Source organism: Puma concolor, chromosome B2 (assembly GCF_028749965.1).
Source record: "Puma concolor isolate L17-30 chromosome B2, mPumCon1.1.hap2, whole genome shotgun sequence".
In the NCBI taxonomy this organism is placed as follows: domain Eukaryota; kingdom Metazoa; phylum Chordata; class Mammalia; order Carnivora; family Felidae; genus Puma; species Puma concolor.
Genome location: NC_141671.1, coordinates 101,884,335 through 101,909,515, shown reverse-complemented (window position 1 = coordinate 101,909,515; position 25,181 = coordinate 101,884,335). Strand labels below are relative to the sequence as shown.

The following is a 25,181-nucleotide window of genomic DNA, read 5'->3' as shown; positions in this document are numbered from 1 at the left end:
CAGCACAGAGCCCGACGCGGGGCTCAAACTCGTGGAGTGTGAGATCATGAACTGAGCCAAAGTCGGATGCTTAACTGACTGAGCCATCCAGGTGCCCCCTGACTGCTATATTTCAAGTTTCTCTATTATAGCAAAAGATTGAGGAGAAGGAATTTCTATATGTCCTTAGAACTTTAGAACCAGATAAATTGCCCTTTTCCACTGTCAGGCTAATTTTTCGGCTGTATTAGCAAAATCAGAATCGTAGAAGTATTGGGGATGTAGGAACAAATTGTTACCCTCTAAAGCTCTTTTTAACAATATCCTTGACTTCTGAGTTATGAGTCTTCCTATCAGTTTAGCCCTGATTGTTAGGATTTTAGATTTCTATCTTTCCAGGGAGATGACCTAGACCTGTCTGAGATTTAGATTGTACCCTACTTTTATCAGTAGCATCTTTATAAATCATTACTCTGATATGTTATTTTCACAGAAGATTTCCGCAGATAGCTACTCTTATCCATTTAAGGTCGATTCTTTTTAGTTTCAAAATATAAATTCCCCCCCCCCTTCCACTTTAGGGGTGAGATTTTCTGACTTGGTCCACAAATTCTTAGAATGGGTTACATTTGTGGCTGTCAGATCAAGGGTATCCCACAGCATGTACTGACCATCTGAGTTTCTCAATATTTAATCATAAAAGGAAACTAATTCTCCTGGAGGTCAAAAGGTTGAAATGAGCAGTTATTGGTAGCTTTTAGCATCATGTCAACTAGTTATCAACTGATTGCCTCTGAGCTCCACATTCACCCTCAAGGACCTGCCCTGCACTAACAGACTAGACTCAGGCATTTCTCTTTTACTGTGAAGCACACTGTTAAACCTCTCTGGAGGGGGCGCTGGAGGGACACTGTAGGAGGAAGGGGGCGGGCGTCTTCTCCTGGTTCCGCTTTGTTGCATTTTGCTTTCTCTTGCCCTTGTTGCACAGTCTAACAAACGTGAGCATGAGATTGGGGGGTAGCCCCGCAAGTGGTGCTCTGCCGCCACTGTGTATAGTCCCTTGGCTACGGCAGTGGCACAGACCCGGCCTGGGCCCAGTGACCACCTTCTCCTGGACTTCCCAGAAGCAGACCCCAGGCCTCAGGCTAGCAGTGGCTTGCGACCTCTGTTTGCACATCTACCCGCCAGCCTCGGCTCATTTGGTCCCCGCAAGATTGTTTTCTGCTGCCCTCCTGACATAGACCTCGTCTACCCCCAGGCCACACCAGCCTGCCAGCAAGCCGACCCCTGAAGCCTTCTGTGTCCACCTACCCTTGGGTTTATCAGTGAAGCTGTAAGTTAAATTATAAAAATATTTAAATCCACTGAAGTTTTTTTTTTTTTTTTATCATGTGATGAGAATGCACGCATTTGCATCATGTTTAGTATCCATTATTTAGATCGAAAACCTCAGGGGCTCCTGGGTGGCTCAGTCAGTTCAGCATCCAACTTCAGCTCAGGTCATGATCTCACGGCTCGTGGGTTGGAGCCCCATGTCAGACTCTGTGTCGACAGTGCAGAGCCTGGAGCCTGCTTCGGATTCTGTGTCTCCCTCTCTCTCTGCCCCTTCCCCGCTCATGCTCTGTCTCTCAAAAATAAACATTTAAAACGAAAAATTTAGATTGAAAACCTCAGGAACCACATATGCAAAAAAAAAAAAAAAAAATGTAAGTATTCATTCATCTTACCTTAGTAATCCCATTCTGGGAAACCCAGTTTAAGAAAATTACCAGGAATGTAGAAGAAAATTTACATTAAAGTTGTCACAGCAGCATTCTGGTTTTTGTTGTTTGTTTTTTTAAGTAAACTCCATGCCACAGGTGGGGCTCAAACTCAGCAGTGGCATGATTCGACCCTAGATTCTGCCATATCTGATGTCAGATGATACCTGAACTTTTCATTCTTTTGCTTGAAGCAGTTTTCATTTTTTGCCACCAAAAACAAGAACATGAGAAGATATTTACAAATACCAAGTGAAAAAAACATTTTGCAAAAAATTGCATGTTTAGTATTTCTTCACTTTTGCAAAACATTTCCGTAGATATAGTCTTAAGGGATACATTCTGTAATTATAAAGGCAATTAATTATCTCTGGATGACGGATTGGGGTATTTATTTTTTTCTTCTTTAATGTCTGAAAACAAGCTTTTCTCTTCCTATAAAATTAGGAAGTACTGTAAGATTTCCATGAGTGTCCCGTTCAGCTCCATTATGCTAGCATTGCATTTTATATTAAATACAAGGACGTCTATTTAGCTGAGTATCAACCATCTGAGTCCCTGCTGTTACAAGGTTGAATATGGAGGTATACTCATGGCTCCTGGAATATCATTGCTTCTAGGCCGTCTAGAGGGGCCTGGAGGGGCAGAGGTAGGAAGTAGACGTATGAGCACATGTGTATCCCTGCCCCCAGCACAAGTGCACACATAACACACATATTCATACCACATTTTCCAGTTCCAGTCCATCACCACAGCACCATGTTGGAAGCCTCCCTTCTCCAACAGTGGAAACCTCAATCTATTCACTTATCTGTTCAAGCCCGATATATGGCATTAATCTCCTGACTGTGTAGGCCCTCTCCTTGGCCTTGGGGCAGCCATGCCAGCCAAGCTATCCTCAGTCCTGATCCTGATCTTGCCAACTCACTCCAGCTGCACTGGCTGAGTTCTCTAGGGGAATGTTCCCAAGATGGAGAAAGTCAATATTATAATGTTGACAAGTTTGGAAACCATGCAGTCAACAAATAATTATTGAGCACCTTCTCTATGCCAGGCGTTTTTCTTTCATTGTCTTAATTCTTTAAAGATTTTATTTTTATCTTATTTTTATTTTTTATTATTTTTATTTTAGAGCAGGGGAGAGGGGCAGAGGGAGGAAGAAAGAGAGAGAATCCCAAGCAGGCTCCACACTCAGTACAGAACCTGACATGGGGCTTGATCCCACAACCCTGGGGTCATGACCTAAGCCAAAATCAAGAGTTGGACACTCAGCTGACTGAGCCGGTCACCCCTGCCAGGCATTTTTCTAAGTGCTAGAGATAAAACAATAGACAACAACCTTACCCTTGTGGAACTTACAGTCTAGTGTAAAAGCCAGACAATAAAGAAGATAAATAAAACATAAATTACTAGTGATAACTGCTAACTAAGGAGAAAAAAATTAACCTGGGAAGCAGGATAAGGAAGTGTCGGGGAGGGGGAATTAAATAAAAAAAATTTTTTGTTTAATGTTTATTTACTTGAGAGAGAGACAGAGAGCACGAGCAGGGGAGGGGCAGAGAGGGAGAGACAGAATCTGAAACAGGCTCCAAGCTGTCAGCACAGGGCCTGAGGCCAGGCCGAACTCACAAACCTCAACATCACGACCTGAGCCATCCAGGTGCCCTGGGGGTGGGGGGAATTAAATTTTAAACAGTTAGGGAAGGCCTCGCGGAGAAGACTTTTCAGTAAAGCCCTAAAGGACATGACAACAATGCAGGTGGAAGGAACAGTCCAGCCAGAGGAAGAGCAGCCTGGGCCAGGGGCAGCAATGTAAGGACGGAAGTGGAAGGAGGCAGGTGGTTCCGGAGGAGAGAGCAGGAGACGCAGTCAGAGACATAACAGGTGCCAGAACACGTGGAGCTTTGCCGGTGATGGCAAGGACTTTGGCTTTTTCTGAGAGAGAGAGGGAGCCACGGGAGGCTTCTGAACAGAGGACTGACTTCACCTGACACATTTCGACTGGGTCGTGCTGGCTGTTCTATAGAGAAGAGACAGAGGAGAAGCACGGGATGGCAACAAAGAACAGAAGAGATCATGATGGCCTGGCCCAGCATGGCAGCGGGTGGCAATCAGAAGTGCTGACTCCGGGGCGCCTGGGTGGCGCAGTCGGTTAAGCGTCCGACTTTAGCCAGGTCACGATCTCGCGGTCCGGGAGTTCGAGCCCCGCGTCGGGCTCTGGGCTGATGGCTCAGAGCCTGGAGCCTGTTTCCGATTCTGTGTCTCCCTCTCTCTCTGCCCCTCCCCCGTTCATGCTCTGTCTCTCTCTGTCCCAAAAATAAATAAACGTTGAAAAAAAAATTTAAAAAAAAAAAAAAAAAAAAAAAAGAAGTGCTGACTCCGGATGCATTCTGGAAGGAAAGCCAGTAGGACTTGCTGGCAGACCAGAAGTGGGTGTGAGCATGAGGGGTGAGGATAACTCCAAAGTTTTTGGTCTGTATAGCCAGGAAAATACAATTGCCATTTACTGGAATGAGGAGAGCTACAAAAGAGGCAAATTCTGGAGGGAGTATCAGGAGCTTAGTTTGGGATATGTGAAATTACGAGATTCTTTTTAGTCATCCAGTTAGAGGTGTTAGGTTGGCAGTTGAATCTAAGGTCTGAAGTTCAAGGGTGATGAGGTATGTGCTCCAACAGCCTCTAGGTAACAACTCGAGTTGTGAGCCAGGGTAGTCACCTAGAGAGAGCATGTAGGTAGAATAGAGAAGGGGTTCCAAAACTAAGCTACGATGTGCTCCCAGTGTTTAGAGGTAGGAGACTGAGCCAGTGAGGGAGACTGGGAAGGAGTGTCTAGAAAGAATGGAGGAACACCAGGTATGTGTGTGGCACCGGAAGCCTGATTCAGGGACCAGGGATTGAATCCTGTGCTGAGTGCTGCTGGTCATTCAAATAAAATGAGGACTGAAAAATGACGATTTCATTTAGTGACGTGGTAGCCAATGGTAACCTTGAGAAGGGCAGTTTCAGCAGAGTGGTGGGGGGTAAAATCCTAATGGAAAGGACTTAAAAGCGAATAGGAGATAAAATCGAAGAGGGTGAGTAGAAATTTTTTCAAAGTTTTTGGCCTTTTTTTTTTTTTGGCCTTTTCTAAATGGATGGAAAGAAATGAGATAGTAGCTGCAGGGGGCATGCGAGTTTAAAAGAAGTCTTTTTTCCCTCAAGACGGGAGAAATAATAGCATGTATATAATGATGATGGAAATGATCCAGTAGAGGGGGAAAATTGATACAGGACAGTTGAGGAAGCTAGAAGTGTTTAATGTGAGGAGTGGGGGGTGTCGGGGGAACTAGTGAGCTGAATATTCGGAGAGCTGTTTGGCGGTTTTTAGATCCCCGGAGTAAGGGTAGGGAATAGACAGAGGGAACAGATCTGGTAAATTGAGAGTGAGTGGGGATTGGGAGAGAATGGAGTCAACGGGAAGATGAGCTCAGAGTTGAAGAGCAGGTCAAATGGAAGCGAGAAAGGTGGGATAACGTGACACTAAGTCATGATAAGAGAGAGGGATGTTGATATTTGAGATTTCAAAGATGAAGGGCGCCTGGGTAGCTCAGTTGGTTGAGCATCTGACTCTTGATTTCGGCTCAGGTCATGATCTCGAAGTTCATGAGTTCAAGCCCCACGCTGGGCTCCGTGCTGACAGTATGGAGACTGATTGGGATTCTCTCTCTCTCTCTCTCGTCTCCGTCTCTGTCTCCCAAAATAAATAAATAAACTTAAAAAAAAAAAAAAAAAAGACTTGAGGCACCTGGGTGGCTTAGTCGGTTAAGCATCTGACTGACTCAGGTCACTATCTCACGTTTCGTGAGTTCAGGCTCCGCATCGGGCTCTCTGCTGTCAGCACGGAGCCTGCTCCGGATTCTGTATCTCCCTCTCTCTCTGCCCCTTCCCTGCTTGTTCTCCCTCTCTCAAAAACAAATAAACATTAAAAACAAACAAAAAAAGACTTCAAAGATGAAGCCACTTCCAGAGATGACAAGGTTTCAAGTGTTGCTTTTGGGTGTGAGTGGAAATAAAGTTGCTCCCCACAAATACTGGCCGTTTGCTGGAATCACTAACTGACAGAAGTACAAGAGTGGCGAGGGAGGTGGTTAAGCTGGGACAAGGGGACAAGGACAGGTGGTTAAGCTGAATGGGGTGAGTGTGGGAAGCAAAGGGCCCAGCTACAGAGGAGACCACCATTTGGGGTGGGAGTAGTGAGCTTCCTATCCCTGGAAGGGTTCAAGAAGACACCGGTGACTCAGAGTTTAAAAAAAGAACTCTTCAATCTAAAGTTTTAGGTTCATTAGCAGGAGATTTGAGAACTTTCTAGCCTAAGTCGGATACAGTAATTATTTGATTTGAGCTATGCCTCTAGAAAAATGAAGTTTTCTATATACATTAGAAATTGTTTTCTGTAAAAATTATTTTCCCGGGAGAGTGAATTTTATCCTACTTAAGATCAGTAACAATCTGTCATACCTAGTCCCTCACGGTTCTCTCAAAAGGCTTCCGATGGCCTGCACATTCTGGCACCTATGTGCAGGCATGTAAATAATTTTGGAGTAAGTGATACATCACAGATCCCATATTCTCGAGTTTAATGTATACATTCTCTTTAGTGCCGTTAAATGTAAATAATGATTGGCTTTGTAGTTAGGGCACGTCAAACAATAAATAACCCTTGACTACAGAGTCGGTTTTTCTCTAAGTGGGTCTCCACCAAAATGCCAGCCTGTTCTGGATCATCCCTTGAAAGTGTCAGCGAGGCAGAGGTCTCAAGTACCAGCTGAATGTAATACGTTTCATCAGTTTAAGTAAAACAGTAATGTAATTCAAACTACAAAAAAAGAGTGTCAAAGAGAACTACTTTTGGGACTAGCCAGTGCTTTGGGATTATTTCTATCCGTGTCGCTTACCAAAGAGAAATAACAATACCCAAACACACTTGGAATACATGTATGCAGCTTAAAAAGCACACAGCTTATTTTTCTTTTATTCAACACCGTTTCCTTCACCTCAGTAATTTTTCCTTCCCTCATCTCCCCGGGGAACTCTGTAAGTATAATCACAAAGCCTTAAAGAAATTTGCTAGAATTTTTTTATTGTATTTACTGAGAATATCACATTGTTCCACAGTAAATGATTTTCTTCTCCAAATGATTACAAAGCTCTTTCATTAAAAAGGATTTGCTTATCTATATGAAATTGCACATTATTAAAAAAATCAATTATAAATTATACTCCTTAAAAAGAAAAAAAACAGTTTTTAAAGGCAAATACTAAAATACTGCATACTGATCAAATCCAGCATAATCATTTCACATAGTGATCTACACTTAAAACAACTACTGTGCCAAAAATGGCATCCTGTGTAGGTAGAGAAGCAGAGCCACGCTCTGGTGCACAGTGTGCACTTGGAATAATTTGGTTTTGAGGTCTAAGATATAGCATGTTTTTCTAACTTTGAAAACATGCAAATAATTTAAAAATTGCTTTTTGAGATAAACATTAAAATAAGTTGACATGAAAAATGTCACATTATATGAGGAGATACTTAAAATATCCAAGCTGTCTCTTAAAACTGTAGGGTTCTGTTTGTTGTGGCTCCAACTTTCAGGCTAAAATAAACCGATCGGAGAACGAACTGACAAAATGCAAATTTATCAAGCATTGTGCAGTGCCTTTGCAAAACGTACAGTTCTCCAATCACAATAAATTAAGTTACATCAGAAGTTACTGAAGGGATATTTAATCTCACTGTACAGTGACTTCTGATGAACAAGTCCCCATTCTCCCCTCCACATTTAACTCATGTTAACAGTAGAAAGGAGTTATCGTTAGTTAGCAGAGAATCCAGTATACTCTAGTATGGTCTTCCTAATTTTCTATAGTGCACCATTTTCCTAATTTACATTTATAAAATCCTCATAGTTAAGGCAGTCTACAAAAGTCAGCAGGATTAAATAAAAACCTGTTGTCCTCACTTCATCTGAATCCTACTTACGAGACATTAAAACTCAGAGATCCATGTGGAATTTTAGGTGGGTGTCATACAATTGGCTACAACCATGAAATGCTGAGAACCCTTAATAAATCATAGATCTGAGGTTTGCTGACACCCAGATGTGGTCCTTACTCAATTCTTTGTTTAATCTGAAAGACGAACCATGATACTTTCAGTGAGAATTTTTTTAAATGTAACTCATTGTCCAAGTTTTGAGATTGATGACTCCCCAAACTCGAATTTTAGCCTGAAAAATAGCTTAAAATATCTACTTAAAATAAGCTTATCAGAAAGCTATTTTGTACATATGTAAATATAGATACACGATGAAACATACATAAAATTTTCTCTGTACCCTCTCAGAGTTACAGAATACTTTGAATAGCTAACTTTGTGCTAGAAACATTGATAAGGGACTTTTGTATTTTTTCACTGAGATATAATTGACATATAGCATGGTACAGGACCTCTTCCTTAAAGTTATTACCTTGGGGGGGCTATGTTCACTACTAAGTTTTCATTTAGTGATTATTTTCGTACCAGTTTTACACTTGGAAGCCTTATGTGTTAACAAAAATCATGTACCTCTAAGTAGATACTGGTTTTTAGGTGAGGTTTTTTTCCTTAGATGTATATACAAAATACAACATGCATAATACTGCTGGATCTACACCTCTCCTATTGTGTTATATTTAAAAAGAAAAAATAATTTTGAAAGGAACATGAAATTTAGCACCAGTTTTGACCTAGTCTTTCTTTGGTAGGAAAAAAAGGCACCAAATATATAGTGTGCTCATTGTATGGGATCCAAAAACAGCACTCATGAAACTCTCAGTCCCTGACATACTCTTCCAATATAGACTGAATTATGAAAGATACTTTGACCCATTAACTTTCCAGCATATTAGAACATACTACAGAAGACTACATTTAGAGAATATCATAATAGAAAATGTTTTTGTGCTTACCCACATTTAAGATATTTAACGGAATGACTCTTCTAATATGGACAGATACTGAAAAGTATTATCTGGTAAAGAATAAAAGTTATACATCAGAGGCTCCAAAATATTATCACAGACTTAATTATAATGTTAATTTATATTGAGAGTTCCTACAATATGCATGGTTCGTGACATTCAACTCCAAAATACTTTTCTTACAACATGCATCCTGAAAGGCTAGAAACATCTTTAATTAGATTAGGAACTTGGGAGTTAACTCCTTCACTGTTGCCACACTCAATGACAGCATTTTTAAAAACTCCAGTGGTCCCTGTTCCACTAGGAAAGGGGTGCCTCTGACAGGAGTTTAACATGTAAGCTGTAAGGTTAAGTAAGGCACAAGCATATAATCTGTTGTCAGTGATCATCCATTTTCCTGCCAAAGAAAACACAAATGAAAACAAGAGTTCATCATCAAGCTGCCAGTATAATTTGAAAAGCCACTAGTGAAGCATTTTAGTAAGTGTTCATTATTATATAGCAATTATAAATTTCTCCAGTTTTTCCGTTTCAGATTATCCACAGGGCACATTGGTTAATATTCCTTTTTTTGTTCTTCTTATAGCCACTTGTCAGAACAAAGCACTTAAGAAATTTTACTGATATTGTGGCCCCCTTTACTACTTGGACTCCCTTGCCTTTCGATCTCAGAATCACCACTAGCTCCCTTCTGATTAAGCAAGAATTGATTAAGCGGGGCTTTTAGTTGGACACTGAAAGCTGAGGTAGGTGGACCATCAGGATCAAGTACTTAGAAAGGTTTGATTTCATTCCCAATGTCTTTCTAACATACTAACAAAAATTTGAAATCATCTGTTTTGTAAATGAGGTAGCCTCCTATATTGTATCCTGTCAAGAAACCATGGGAGATTTCCTTGAGTGTATAGATGTCAAGATGATTCATGTTTACTCTTTCAAAACTGACAATTTTAAAAAGGACATGCTAAGTAAACTATGTCCCAAGTTTCAAGGTTTCTTTGAGTGATTCAGAGATGTGATGTAAATTGTTTTCTGGGTCTTTATCGTCTCAGGAGTCATCTAAAGTCATCTGATCAAGTCCACATTTATGTAAGTTCAGTAACTGTGGTTCTAAGTTGTATGCGGTTTTCACATTTAGCTATGGGCATTTGGCCCTTTATTTTTGACACTGTAACCTATCACTCTATAGTGTATTTATAAAACAAAGCGTTAGCGTTTGCCAACAAATCAACTGATAAAAATGGCTGTGACTATAAGATTATAGTGAGCCCAGGAGCTCTCTGTTGCTCTCCTCGTTCTTCTTTGCCCCGCGAACCAGTCTCAAACTCAGCTCTAGATGGTCTTTTTAGTTCCTTTACACCAAAGTATCAACAAAGCTCAGTTACTATAATATGAGCAGAATTAATGATTGTCAGCCTTCCTTGTCTCCTGTGTCCTTATTTCACATTAGCACATCACCGTTAACAAATGGCCAACTTGTTCTTCTGTTTTAATAACAAGGCAAAGTTTTGTTTTTAAGAGTTAATTAAATTATGATGGATGATACATTTTTCTCTTAGCCAAGATACCACTTATCTTTCAAATTAAAGAATATAAATGTACAGGTGCCTGGGTGGCTCAGTCGTTTAAGTGTCCAACTCCTGATTTCGGCTCAGTTCCTGATCTCACAGTTCATGGGTTCGAGCCCCATGTGGGGCTCTGTGCTGACAGTGCGGAGCCTGCTTGGGATTCTCTCTCTCTCACCTCTCTCTGGCCCCTCCCCTGCTTGTGTTCTCTTTCTCAAATAAATAAAAACTTAAAAAAAAATTTTTTAAAGAATATAAATGTAAAATAATGTTTCACTTCCTTCTCCTTTTCACACATGGGAAAAAGCAACAATTTTTAGCCTAATGCAAAAAATGCTCCTTAATGTTTATGCCAACAATGATGAAGTTTTCAATTAGAAATTTCCTAAGGAGTCTAAAACTTAAATCGTTTACATATTTAAAAAAATTTGTTTTAATGTTTTTATTTTGAGAGAGAGAGAGAGAAAGACAGATTGTGAGTGGGGGAGGAACAGAGAGAGAGGGAGACACAGAATCCAAAGCAGGCTCCAGGCTCTGAGCTGTCAGCACAGAGCTCGAACTCACACATTGTGAGATCGTGATCTGAGCTGAAGTTGGACGCTCAACCAACGGAGCCACCCAGGCGCCCCTGATTGTTTACATTTTTTTTTAAAGTTTATTTTATTTATTTTGAGAAAGAGGTGGGGGGCAGGCAGAGGGAGAGAGAGAATCCCAAGCAGGCTCTTCACTGTCAGCACAGAACCTGATGCTGGGCTCAATCCTATGAACTGCAAGATCATGACCTGAGCTGAAACCAAGAGGCGGATTAACTGACTGAACCACCCTGTTTACAGGGCATCCCTTTTTACCTATTTTTTTAATTAGAGCTAATTAACTTATCCTTTCCACTTGTACCTCTAGACTCTGGGAATTTAACACCCTTTACCATAAAGTATCAGCCTGCAGCAGATTTCATTAGGAGCCGTCTCTGAGAGGCCACTACATTCCACAGCATCCTCCACGATGTGCTCTCAATGGAATATGAAAATCAAAGTAAAAAATTATGCTCTCTGAAAATATTTGAGAACTTGACGATCTTTTCTCTGAAAGCATTAAACATTTAAATAAAGTTTTATATATTAGCACAAAAGATGCCAATATATAACACCTATCACTTCCTCCCCAAATTTTAACCACACAATTAAACAATTTTTTTCAATGGAGACCAATAGAACTCTAAGTTGAAGGCTGAGAGCAAGCTGTTCTACCAGGTGACAGGTGACGTGAAGCTGGATGCGATTTCATCCTGTGAAGCCATAGGGACCAGTAAGTAGTGCAGCTAAACAGCCAGTGGAACTAAGCAAGAATGTCAATGGACTCTTGAGCAGGTTTTTGAAAGACAGAGGGAAGTAAAGGGGGAAAGAATGATAAGGATAAAGATAATAGGAAGAGTAAACAAATGAGGCCTAAGAAAGGGTAGGGGGGTGCCTTGGTGGCTCAGTTGGTTAAGCATCCGACTTCAGCTCAGGTCATGATCTTGAGGTCTGTGGGTTCAAGCCCCACCCCCACATCAGGCTCTCTGCTTGTCAGCAGGGAGCTCACTTCAGATTCTCTGTCCCCCCCCACCTCAAAAATGGATAAATATTAAAAAAAAAAAAAAAAAAGGTGGAAAAGTGCATGGCCAGGAACTTCCCTTATGCCACCCATGCTGGAGGTTGCCTACCCCAATCGCATTTTCTATTCAGTTTTCTATTCACTTAAGCACAAAAGTCATTTGGACATAAAGTGGTTTGTAAATAACAATGGTACAAATTAAAATATTCTTAAATGCAGTTGAAAGGATTAGAATTACCATAAGTAAAGACAAACCTATGTTTATTTATAATTAGGTGTACATTTATTTTAAAAGTGTGGAAAGTTGAAGCCAACAGAGTTAAGGTTTTCTTCATACTTGGGAGGGGATCTTCTGCAAACATGTATAAACAGATACAATGGATCAGGAAGTACAAATGAAGTCTTGTTTCTATTTACGGATAGAATTTGAAGCTTAATGCAAGCATGATGCAATTTCCAGTGGATATTACAAGTCTTGTCGTAGGACTGTAGACTAAGGATTTTAAATGGGATCAAAGAAATTTATAAATTTTGAATAAAGTATCGATCTGGGTGGTTTATTACTACTGAAATGGATGGATCCTAATAATGTCTACCGCAGTAAAATTTAACTGCAATGTTTCTGGAAGATCCAGAGGCAATAGTACCTGATCCAGAGTCTCTGTAAAGGGAGCAAATAGTTGCTCCCTTTATGTTGTTGGCCTCAAATACCAGAACCTTTGAATTTGAGAATTTGCTGAGTTTTATCAGAATTAGGATGATGAGATAGAAAGCAGAGTTCTGACTCTATTCTTTTCCTCTCAAAAAAGTGTCTGGATTGAACCAAAAAATTTAGGCCCATCGAGTCACTTTATTGCAATAGTAACACTCTGTTCAGAGATTACAAAGGATTTACTTTGAAAGATTATGGTACTATTTCTTGTCTAAAACACAAATCCTTATGAATATTAGTATTTTTCATTTTATCTTTAAACTTCAGACTTCTAGAACTTTTTGTACCAAACAACATATGTTATGAAATATGCATTTTATAGAATTCAGCATCGTTTATACTTTTTAACTTTATATTATTACAGCACAGACCTCCCCATAACAGTCTATTATAGTGGAGCTCTTTCAGTATCATAGATCCCATTTAATTCATTCCATTAGACTGAAAGCTGCATATGTGTAATATTGTACACAAAATATTCTGAGATCTAAATACTATACTAAATACTATTAATACTTCAGTCACTTTGCTCTTTTATTATGGAAACTAACCAAGCAAGAGCAAGTCAGATTGTTACTTTTTTTTTCTTTCTAAAATCAGCCAAATTTTGAAAGGGAAAACATTTTGGAGGTCTTTACAGAGCAAATTTTCTCTTTTAGAATTCTTTCTGTAAAAAGGGGGTGAGGCAGTCTTAGGAGTCTGTGCTAAAACTATCAAAAAATTTTTTTTATAATGGCAAGTTTGATGATTGATCTTAGTTGTATGTTCTCTAAAGTACTGATAATAATCAGGAAATAATGTTTTATGTAATTGGGTGTGAATAAATGAATCCGATAATATCTTACATTATCATTTCTAAGTCATTTTCTAAAAGCTTTAAAATAAGAATATGAAAGGGCAGTATGGTCAAAATATAGTTGTTCTTTTAAGCAACAGAACCTTCCAAAAAACAAATTACCCAAGTTTCCTAAATATGAAATATAGAAGTACTGGAAGTTGCAACCATGTGTATGTAGTAAACGGCTAAGTGATGTCTTCACAATAAAAAAACCACTTAAAATCCTATTAAAAATAAATTCCGCATTCAGCATTCCTACTTTGAACTTTTGGGTTTTTCTAGCTGTTTAATTAACTGCCTCGCTTCCCTCCAGCCCCCTGTGTGCCCTGCCCCACCCCCATCAACAACTACAAATTCATATGCTCTTCAGGTACCTATATCCTCAGCTAGAGGCAAAGAAACAATAGAAGCTGAAAAGAAAAGCAGGGAGATAATAGATTAAGTTTCTGTCCATCCAGAGAAGTTAGAAACCTATGGATCCTGAAGGTGCTTTAGAAAAAGACAGCATTCTTCCCAAGTGAACAAGCTACGTTTGAGGAAGCTCTAATACACATTTATACTTAGGAATTAAATATACTTTGCATATTATTAATTTTCAAAGACATAAATAAGAAACATGTAGTATGAGGAAATTGTTCTTAGTTTTTTGTAGACGAGTAGAGGTCATGGCATGACTTCGGTTTTAATTTTTAGGTCCTTAAAACTTTAATAGCTTTCATACAAGTGTTTTTGTATAAATAGAAAAAATATTGGGAATGTTAATGGGGAGCATGCTAGGATAAATACTGATGAGTGCAAATTTTTGCCAGAAAGTTTGAGAAATACAGAAGTTATTTCTCTTTATAAGTGCTTTTAACCTTCCAAGACCCATTAATTTTATAAACCAATTTGAGCAATTATTTCCATCAGAAATACCTTCTGCATGATTAAAAGATTTTTTTCACCATTTGCACCTGAAACTGCAACTTGATAACATGCTCGGTAAGACTCTGCTGAAATGTCAAGTCTAGTGCCAACAAAGTCAGAAGCCAGAAAAATTCTATGTTAAAACTGCCAGAATCTCTTTCATTCATTCTATTTTACTTTATTGTTAAAATTTAAACAATTTCAGAAATTTGGGGTGTTTCTGGCTACCTGAGTAAAACATACTGCAAACCAAAAGAGAACAAAAAGTAAGTGGAAGAAGCGCCTGATTTCCAAATTGCTCTGCCCTAATGAACAGGATCCTTTTCATCTCACATATACTGAATCTGAACACAGTGTTACCATCAGCACCAAGAAGTTCCCTTGACACTGAAGCAAGTCAGGATAACTTAATTTCATATCTTACTGAACGGCAGGCAAGCAACTTTAACATAGACTTGAGGTTTAGGTAGGTCTGACATTATATAGAATCCAGGCTTAAAGGTAAAAAGTTTCCAAATAGCAGAAGAAATTAAAACGGAGATACCAGAACTAAAAACACCGTGTGAGACGATAAACGTTATTTCCAGTCCTAACCAAATTGCAACCCTTTCAGTATAGCGTGAGGTATTTTTTTTTAATTTTTTAAAAACATTTATTTATTTTTGAGAGAGAGAGAGACAGAGAGAGAGACAGAGTGCAAGCAGGGGAGGGGCAGAGAGAGGGAGACACAGAATCCGAAGCAGGCTCCAAGCTCCGAGCTGTCAGCACAGAGCCTGACGCGGGGCTTGAACCCACGAACAGCAAGAACACGACCTGAGCCGAACGAAGTCGGACGCTCAACCAACTGAGCCACCCAGGCGCCCCGAGGTATTTTTAAATATTTGTATAAGCTTATTAGCATTCACAGTTTCCAAAGTTGCTTTGGAATAGCTTCAATTCTCTTAATATTTGACTTTCAGACATGTTTTCATATACCATAGTCTCTGCCCCCAAACTCATGGAAATATCAAACAGCTATTCTGTGGCAGAAATGGTTCTTGTAGTAATAAGGGTTCTATTTCCCAATTATTGTGCTATTCTTAAGATGTAATTAAAAAAATAGGAAATTTGCAATTCATATAAAAGGGAAACTTGCTTAAACTTCTGAAAGCAAGTCCAGTCTGGTGGAGGTATATAAGACATTAAATAACAGAGTCAGATTCTTTCTTAAAGATTCCAGGTGAGCTTGACAGCAGAGAGTTCTGGTTCTCCAACATTTTCTCCATCTTTTCTCCTCCAGTGGTTTCACCAATCTCTCTTTGCTTCTTACTGTGGATCCATGGGATAAAACAAAGGACAGCACCTCCAATAAGGGGAGGGATTCCAGCGAGGTAGAATGCCACATCGTAGGAGCCCAGCTTGTCACGAAGTAACCCTGGGAAGGGAAAAAACTGTCACCAAGAGAGAACCAAGTGTGGCTTTTAGGGGTCTCAGATCAATCACACTGATGGCCTCCTCCTAAGCTAACAACTTCATCTCAGCAGGACTAGTTCAACCATCTCAAATATCAGACATTGCCTAGGAAATGGGTCTGAGGTAAAAACCTTTCCTGATAGGAGGAAGGAAAAGATCTTAGATCTTTAATCTCGTCACAGACTACAAGCCTATGGGTTTTCATACCAAGTTATTACATGGAAAAAAATATTTGCAACCAAGCTTTGGCTTTCTCAAAACCATTCAAAGGCCATTTGGGGTATTCTGACCTTTGGTGTAATGGTCCTTACAACGTCTACATTTCACATCTTTCTTAGGCCTATTTGTTTATGAAATAACATGAAACTATATTTAAAATTATGATCCGAAATCGTAACAAAAATTATAGATCTAAGAGGATGAAAAAGTTAGACTGTTACATACATTTATCAGCACGTGGGAGTAAAACATAAGAATATATGTTTGCACTTTAATAGATCCTTGGGCTCTGCTTCTAAAAACGGTTATTTTGAATACTCCTTATTTCTAATTTCTCTAACAGAATCCAGGTTTTTTTAAAAAGATTTTATTCTTGGGGTGCCTCGGTGGCTTAGTTGGTAAAATGTCTGACTTCAGCTCAGGTCATGATCTCGTAGTTCATTAGTTCCAGCCCCCCGTCGGGCTCTGTGCTGACAGCTTAGAGCCTGGAGCCTGCTTCAGATTCTGCCTCCCTCTCTCTCTACTCCTCTCCCACATGTGCTCTGTCTCTCTCTGTCAAAAATAAATAAAAACATTAAAAAAAAATGTTTTTTAAGATTTTATTTTTTAAGTAAACTTTACACCCAACATGGGGCTCGAACTTATAACCCCAAGATCAAGAGTCACATACTCTACCAACTGAGCCAGCCAGACACCCCACAAAATCCAGATTTTAAAAGTCATCCTAGTGGTTTTTTTTTTAACGTTTATTTATTTATTTTCGAGAGAGAGCGTGCACACGTGCGCAGGGGAGGGGCAGAGAGAGAGAATCCCAAACAGGCTCCTCAGTGTCAGTGCAGAACCCAGTGGGGCTTGAACCCACAAACCACGAGACCATGACCCAAGCCAAAACCAAGAGTCGGACACTTAAGCAAATGAGTCACCCAGGTGCCCCTATCTTAGTGTTTTTAAACTTTTGTAACTTTTACCATAAGACCTAAGTTATCAGAAATGTCCAGGGAACAAACCGTATGGAGTATCTGACTTTTCTTTTTTTTTTTTTTTTTTTTTAATATTTTTTTTTTCACCGTTTATTTATTTTATTTTTGGGGGGACAGAGAGAGACAGAGCATGAACGGGGGAGGGGCAGAGAGAGAGGGAGACACAGAATCGGAAACAGGCTCCAGGCTCTGAGCCACCAGCCCAGAGCCCAACGCGGGGCTCGAACTCACGGACCGCGAGATCGTGACCTGGCTGAAGTCGGACGCTTAACCGACTGCGCCACCCAGGCGCCCCATGGAGTATCTGACTTTTCTAAATAAACAGCTGAGAATCTGTCAAGTACCGACACATGAAGTGTGCATTTATTCTAGATAGAAACATAAAATATACAATATATCTAAATCTACAATTTTCTTATCTTCTGAGTCAGAATATTCTGTATATACTGACCCTTTCCTTCCTTTTTTTTTTTTTTTTTTTAAATTTTTTTTTTCAACGTTTATTTATTTTAGGGACAGAGAGAGACAGAGCATGAACGGGGGAGGGGCAGAGAGAGAGGGAGACACAGAATCGGAAACAGGCTCCAGGCTCTGAGCCATCAGCCCAGAGCCTGACGCGGGGCTCGAACTCACGGACCGCGAGATCGTGACCTGGCTGAAGTCGGACGCTTAACCGACTGCGCCACCCAGGCGCCCCAGACCCTTTCCTTCCTTATGAACACCAGTCATCATGTTTGGACTGTAATACTATGATCCGTCAGAAGCTCCTGAGGAGTCAAGAGCTTTCTGCTGCCAGTTGCTGGGTGCTGTTCTGCCAACTTAGGAAGTTTCCAGTTATCTCCTTATTCTTGGTCTATTATCAGTCATTTCTAGTTGCAAACACCATTCCTACCAAAGTGCTACTTATTATCTGCTTTTGACTTGGAAACCCTAGAAATCTACGTTTGTAAGGTGTAAAAATAGTGTGAATAGTCTATTACCTGCAGGCAGGGGAAGAAGGGCTGGAGGGTTCTCCTCCTACAGGGAGACTGTGACCTTTAGTGACTCTATGTGCTTGATTCGTGACTAGGTTCCCAGCGGGAAAAGTTGCTAGATATGTGCGATTCTGGATACGAGAATGAACTTTCTCTGAGCCCCTTACATGCCAAACACCAACGATAATAAATACATTTGAATTTTATCCTAATTTTATCAGATTCTAATCTAATAATTTACTGGCACCCCAGTGATATTGAACATGAGACAATTTTATGCTATTGAGAAGATTTCTAAAGGTGAAATGCGTCATAACATAAATTAACCATTTCTGTGGCACTTACCACATTCACAGTGTTGTATAACCGCCACCTCTATCTAGTCCCCAGATATTTTTATCACACCAGAAGGAAATGTCATACCCGTTAAGCAGTTATTCCCTACTCCCCCTTCCCTCCAGCCCCCGGAAACCACCAATCTGCTCTCTGCCTCTGTGGATTTACCTACTCTGGATATTTCATATCAATAAAATCATACAGTATGTGACCTTTTCATATTGTATTTGTGCTTCTTTCACTTAGCATAATGTTCTCAAGGTTCATCACCTGGTAGCATGTATTGGTACAATACTTCATTCCTTTTTATGGCCGAATAATATCCCCTTATGGCTGCACCACATTTTGTTTGTCCATTCATCCACTGATGGACATTTGAGTTGTTTCCACTAAATGGTATTTTTCATTAATTATTTCTAGGGGGGATACGATCTCTTGCCCAAAGCATACATATTTAGAAATCTTTCAGAATCTTCACCTCTTTTTTTAAAGAAACTATGTTCCCATTTCTCCAAAACACATACTAAGTGAAATACAGGAACTGTAAAAGCTTAAAGCCCAGAAGATTGCAATTACACACTTTACTGTGTCAGATTATCAATAAGGATAAGAGAGACTCCTCAGCAAACTTTTTCAACATGCCATCTACAGCTGGTCTTATTAAAAATGTTATCACTAAGGCACATACAAAAGCAAAAGACCACCAACCAATAGATCATAATATATTTTACAGATAATTACTGGAGAACCATTACATTTACCTGCAATAGGTGGGCCCACAGTCATGGGTATAGACATGAATCCAAGTAGAAATCCAATTGCTTGAGAAACGTCCTGGGCACCAACTAACTCAAAGGCAATGGGAGCCATAATGGAAATGAAGCATCCATCGAAGAGACCCATGATGAGACAGACAGCAATGAGGGCCCCAAAGACACCACACAGGGGAATCATCATGGACATCAGACCAATGAAGAAAAAGGAGAGTACCTAGAACAAGACACCACCACAATGTCAACTCTGCTCTCAGGAAAAGTATATGTTGCAATTACTGAGCAACGTGCATGCCTAGGAATATTAACTGACTCCTCCCTGGAAGAGTTGCCTCCCTGGCCCAATTCACCTTGATTTTAGGTAATCAATCCCCATAATCATCTCCCCTAAGTTCCCCTAGCACTTTCTTAAGATTTCCATTAAGAATAAAGTAAGTATTTTTACATATTTACGTTCCCCTCCAGCCTGTAAGTTCTTTGAGGTCAGAATCTGTACAAGTCCTCTTTGGACTAGATATTCTAAGGTTTAAGAATCTTGCACCTGGTCAGCGCTCAATAAATATCTGTTCTTTGAGTATTGGCTCAAATGCATTCATCAAACATCTGATTTTGAAATTATATATACTCTACTGGTGTTAGTCCTTTGCAAAAGGAAAATATGCCAGCAAGATCAGAACAGATCACAAAGCTTCCAATTCGGGGAATGCAATGATGTAAGGTTTAGATATTTAAATAATTTAGAATACATTGCCTGCCAATATTCCAGACATAATCCAGATATTCAGACCAAGCGAGAGATTAAAATAAGTAACTATGATTTGATAGGTATTCTACAAATATGTACTGAATTTTGATTATTCAAATTCTAATTAAATTCTGACGGTCATAGGAAATATGTATAACATGCAATTAAAAACAAATTATTCTGCTGTAACATTGAAGAACTAAATTTTCTAATCCTATTTTACTTGATAGTGTAAATCAATAAGATTAACAAATGATACTTTCAAACACTGTTTTCTGGTGACACAGCATAGGTATATCCTATTTAAGCCTCCAGAGTTAAGGTTTGGAAATACTTTGAGCCATGGAATACTTTCATTTTAACGTTAGAGTAGTTAATAGAACCGAACACTTAATTTTGCCTGCCATTTGGTAGCTCTGTGCTGTGTGCTATGTGAATAATACCTGGTCCCTACCCTTGGGCTGTGGGGAGATGAACACGTGAAACAAGTGCACATCAAGTGTTCTAGATGTTGCCATAGTTGTATACTCCCAAGTATGGTGAATACAAAAAAAGAAGCAAACAATTCAATAACTTTCTTTAGGCAAAGAACGAATTAAAACTCGACAATTCACTAGGCAGCAGAAGAAATGTTTCAAAATGCATCAAGCTTTTGAAAAATATGCATATAATAGCAGCTATCATTTATTGTTTATTAAATGCCAGGCACTGTTCTAGGCACTTTAATAATCTCCTAACAACTTTATGAAGTGGATACTAATATTGTGCCCATTTTACAGATGCAGATAGTGATTCTGGAAGAGGGGTAGTAATGCGCCCAAACGTGCCCATCCTGGAACCCTTGGTCTATACAGGTAGTAGTAGAGAGCAGAAGGAACTACTGTTCCTAGAGGATACCCTTCAATGACAGGGGGGTGGGGGGGGAGGGAAAGACCATGAAGCAGCCATCTGGATCACCATCTTTGCCTATTCTGTTTTTCCTAGGACCCACTAGGCACACCTACAGCGTACCAAGCTCGGTAGCTCACCTCAGGGCAGCCCCTCACAACCTAGTACACATCAGGATTACCTGAGGAATTCCTGAAGCTGCAGACTGAGTGAAGGGATACAGGAATAGCAGTCTGGCCAAGCTCTCCAGATGACTTTAATACAAGTGGTCCACTGACCCCACAATAAGAAACATGCTCTCGAAAAAAGTTTCAAACTCCAGGTTAGATCTCTTTTCGACACCATCACACCATGCAACTGAAAATTTTTCTTCATGGTTAAAACATGGCTTTATGGTATAATGATTAGTATAAGACTCCGAGTTTGTTGTTGAAAAATAAGCCTGGCACTCACATTTTCCAAAGAACACAATCTCCCATTCTCCTGATTTTTTATTTTCTACTTAAACATCCTCGTCTCTACCCCAACTTCAATGAAACCACATACAGAATTTCTTGCATGGATATTATTGGGCTTGCAGCCTGATAGGTTGGAAAGAACTAAAGGCCCAGAGGAACAAGACCAGGTTCCAGCATTCTGTGACCTTGAGCCAGTAAAAAGGCTTCCTGATGCTTCCCATCTATACAAACATATCTAAAAATAAATCAAAATGTAGAAAGTGGGTTGAAATTCATAAGTAGGTAAAGATTTCAGGAGTTATTGATAAAATAACCATACTTTAAATAGTCTTAATTGTATATACATTTTTTAACTCTACCTGCAAAACATAAAAGGAGATAAACATGGAAAGTCATTTGAATCTTAGAAACATCTCTATTATCACAAACTCCAGAGGATCTACAATAAAACTTCAGGACACTGTGGGGCCACATTACCACAGACCAAACATTCACAACCATGCCACTGTAACTATGCTATGTGTTAGCTTTCAAGAATATTCTTTTCTTTGAATGTTTCCTATTCTTTTACTATTTTGTTTAGTACAAATCTCTTCCAAGATAAGAGAACCAGAGTGAATTAGTGAAATCCTAGCATACTACTTGGCACAAAGTCAACTGTGCTCAATAAATGAATGTTTTTCTTGGACAAACTTATGTAACATGAGACCCAGGTGGTTTTTGGTGGTTTAATTTTGGTGGTTATCCTGATTTTTCTATACATCGTTGGCCCCTTGCAATTTTTGTTCTTTGGTTAGTTTTGTAAAAAATCATTCGCTTAAGAGTTTCGAATTTATTACTATATATTTGAACCATATCATTTCTTAATACTTTTTACCTGACTACAAGTTCTCCTCAATCCAAACTATATTACCTTCTTTTTTAATTACTTGGCAGTAATTGTTAGTTATTATTTGAAACTGTTAAATTTTAATAACTTAAATAGAAATTTTTATTTAAAAGTAAAATTTCTTGGTTTTTCTTTAAGAATGGAGTTCACAGGAATTTACACATTTATTCTTTAGCATTTCTCAGAAAATAGCTTGCAAACTGTTCATATGAGAGGTTCCATACTTCATCACTTCCCCCAAATAAGTACTGATCCAGGGGTACCTGCCTGGACCAGTCAGAAGAGCATGCAACTCTTGATCTCAGGGTTGTGAGTTTGAGCCCCATGTTAGGTGTAGAGATTGCTAAATAAATTAAACCTATTAAAAAATACATTGATCCATACATCAAATATTGATTTGTAGATGCCCCATTTTGAAAGATGAATAAATTTAGTATTACTACAGTCTGTTTTCCTCTCCTCAAACACAGCAACTCTGGTTAGATTTAAATAAGGTATTCAGAGGCTCCTAATTCTCCTCTAATCTCTGGCAATGACATTTAATTTAATAAGGCATTGACAGTTGAGATGTATTTCTTGCTTTTGTTTTCTTAAAACCATCCAAGGAAATATCTTCTGTCACAATATTATAGGCTTTAGAAGAATAACCCCTTGCTTGAGTTAGTTTACATACTTTAAGAACAAAAAAAAATTGTTTTTTTTATATTACCCTTCCCTATTTCTATCACAAAGAGAACATTCTTGGAGAAATGTCAGTTTAAGTTCTGCTCAGGAATCTAAGTATAGCTCAAGAGGAAAAATGAGCTGCACCTGAATAAGCAGGAGGCATTTTCAGAGGCAGACATAAAGCTGGTCAGAGTTAGGTTCAAGTGTTGCTCCTACAAATTTATTCAATATAAAGTTTCCAGACTTTCAGGGCCTCTGGCTAGGAACCCAGAGCAGAAAGCCTTTCACCATTATAATTCCATATAATGCAATTCAGTCATCTCTTCAGCATTTAAAACTGTTAGGCTGGGGGCGCCTGGGTGGCTCAGTTAAGTGTCTGACTCTTGATTTCGGCTCAGGTCATGATCTCACAGTTCATCAGTCTGAGCCCCACATTGGGCTCTGTGCTGACAGTGCGGATTCTCTCTCTCTCCCTCTCTCTCTGTTCCTCCCCCCTGCCTTGTGCTCTCTCTCTGTCCCTCTCTCTCTCAAAAGAAATGATAAACTTAAAAAACAAAATGTTAGCTGAAAATACCTGGAAACCAGGACCTTGACAGAGTTTAAATTCAGAACTCTTAAGCAAAATGTGAGTGATCTATAAGCTAAGTGATCTATAAGCAAGGATCTCTAGTTCAGGATAACCAAGTCTCCTTTCTTAAGATCTGTTCCAAATCAGGTTTTGCTTCAGTATTTGATGAAATAAAAAGGGGACGCCTGGGTTGCTTAGTTGGTTAAGCATCTGACTCCTGATTTTGGCTCAGGTCATGATCTCACGGTTTCGTGAGTTCGAGCCCTGCGTTGGGCTCTGTGCTGGCAGCTTGGAGCCTGCTTGGGATTCTCCCCCTGTCTGCCCCTCACCAACCACACAATAAAAGGAAAGATGCATTAATCCTCCACTCTGGGCTGGCACTTTACATAAGCTGTCACCATGAATCCTTACCACAGCCCTCTGCCAGTTCTGAACACGGCTGGTGCAAGGACTGGGCTGAACTCATGTCTCCAGAGCCTGTGTGCTTTTCTGCTGTGCAGCCTCCCAAACCCAAGATGCCTGTGACCAGGAATTAGACCGTGTGGGAGGCTGTGAGGTGTGATCTGTGCCCAGCTGCTAGGAGACAGGGAGGAGTTGGGCTATAACAGACAAAAGCAGGCAGTGGGCATGTCTGCACCACCAACGACAGCAAGGTAAGGAGTGGGAGCATTCCAACCTTTAAAGGCTAGGCCAAAAGGCAGCCAGCCATTGAGGGAAAGAGAAAGAGGAGGAAGCAAACAGGCAGAGCTGGAGCTGGCAACAGCAGAGAACAGCCAAGAATCAAAAGCCACACCGAACGGTTGGCAGGTGGGCAGGGAAGCCAGGAAAAAGGAGAGACGGAGGAGGGGAGTGATACAAAGGAGTGAGTCCAGTAGCCACACAGGCAAGGCCTGTGTTGGCTCCTGTGCCACTGTGTTCACAGGAGGAGCGCACTCCCAGCAGCCACAGGACACACAGGACACACTGAAGGCCTTTTTTCTCCTTCACAGGCTCTCTGAAATGCAGTCACGTCACTGGTGACTCAGCATATGCTGCTGTGGAGAATGGATTACTGCTTCCACCCCAGGAATCTATCCTCCAGAGACAGAACAACCACAGTGACTTAAAACGTGAAATCAGGCGACTTCATTCTCCAACAAAGACCCACAACACTTAAAGCAAAATCTCTTCAATTTGACTTTCAAGGCCCTGTATAATCTGGCCCCTCCTAGCTTTCCAACCTCTTCCCTTGTCACTCTCCCTGTCTTCCTGAGTTCTTCATTTTTCCTGCCTCCAGTATTGCTCCAGGAACTCAGGGACCACATGTGTCTTGTTTGTATCACCCCACCAAGGTCTAGGCTGGAGCACAGTAGACACAATCCTTTGCATGAATGAAAGGAAGCTGAAAGTCTGTAATACAGGGGCGCCTGGGTGGCTCAGTCAGTTAAGTGTCTGACTCTTGATTTCGGCTCAGGTCATGATTTCACAGTGTGTGAGTTCAAGCCCCATGTCAGGCTCTGCACTGACAGCGTAGAGCCTACTTAGGATTCTCTCTCTCTCCCTCTCTCTCTTTGCCCCTCCCCTCCCTGCTTGTGTGCTCTCTTTCTCCAAATAAGTATTTTTAAGTCTGTAATGCATCGAATGTCCATTAGAGGGTTCTCTTGACACTTGAGAACAAAACCAAATGTTCCACAAGAATACCCACAGTTAGGTCCTAAAAAAGGGGGGAACGATCATAATACAGTAAATACTTGTAAAAGTAGCACTCTACCAGCTGTCTACTCTCCCTTCTGCTATGTGACCAGACTCCTTTCTGCAGCTGGCTGCTGGGACCTCCACACAGACACCCACAGTGAGTCAGCCTCTGTTCCTTAGGGTTCGTACCTCTGAGTGGAA

The 25,181-nt window shown here is 40.1% G+C and overlaps 1 protein-coding gene and 1 long non-coding RNA gene across 6 annotated transcripts in view; one reads left to right on the top strand and one right to left on the bottom strand.

Moving 5' to 3' along the window:
• LOC147581147 (uncharacterized) overlaps positions 1-25,181 on the top strand; it is a 61,008-nt gene that overhangs the window by 14,703 nt on the left and 21,124 nt on the right. For 2 of the 4 annotated variants that reach the window (XR_015251470.1, XR_015251467.1), the window contains exons 2-4: positions 9,331-9,490; positions 20,617-20,691; positions 20,822-21,047. This is a non-coding gene — a long non-coding RNA (uncharacterized LOC147581147). The remainder of the gene's footprint in view (positions 1-9,330; positions 9,491-20,616; positions 20,692-20,821; positions 21,048-25,181) is intronic. The other 2 variants (XR_015251468.1, XR_015251469.1) reach the window with 2 other exon arrangements.
• Positions 10,765-25,181, bottom strand: part of SLC16A10 (solute carrier family 16 member 10) — a 121,695-nt gene continuing 107,278 nt past the window's right edge. For both annotated transcript variants that reach the window (XM_086707599.1, XM_025925833.2), the window contains 2 exons: positions 19,081-19,309; positions 10,765-15,772 (listed from right to left, as the gene is read on the bottom strand). In XM_086707599.1, the coding sequence (XP_086563725.1) occupies positions 15,540-15,772; positions 19,081-19,309 (462 nt within the window). In that variant the 3' untranslated portion in view covers positions 10,765-15,539. The remainder of the gene's footprint in view (positions 15,773-19,080; positions 19,310-25,181) is intronic.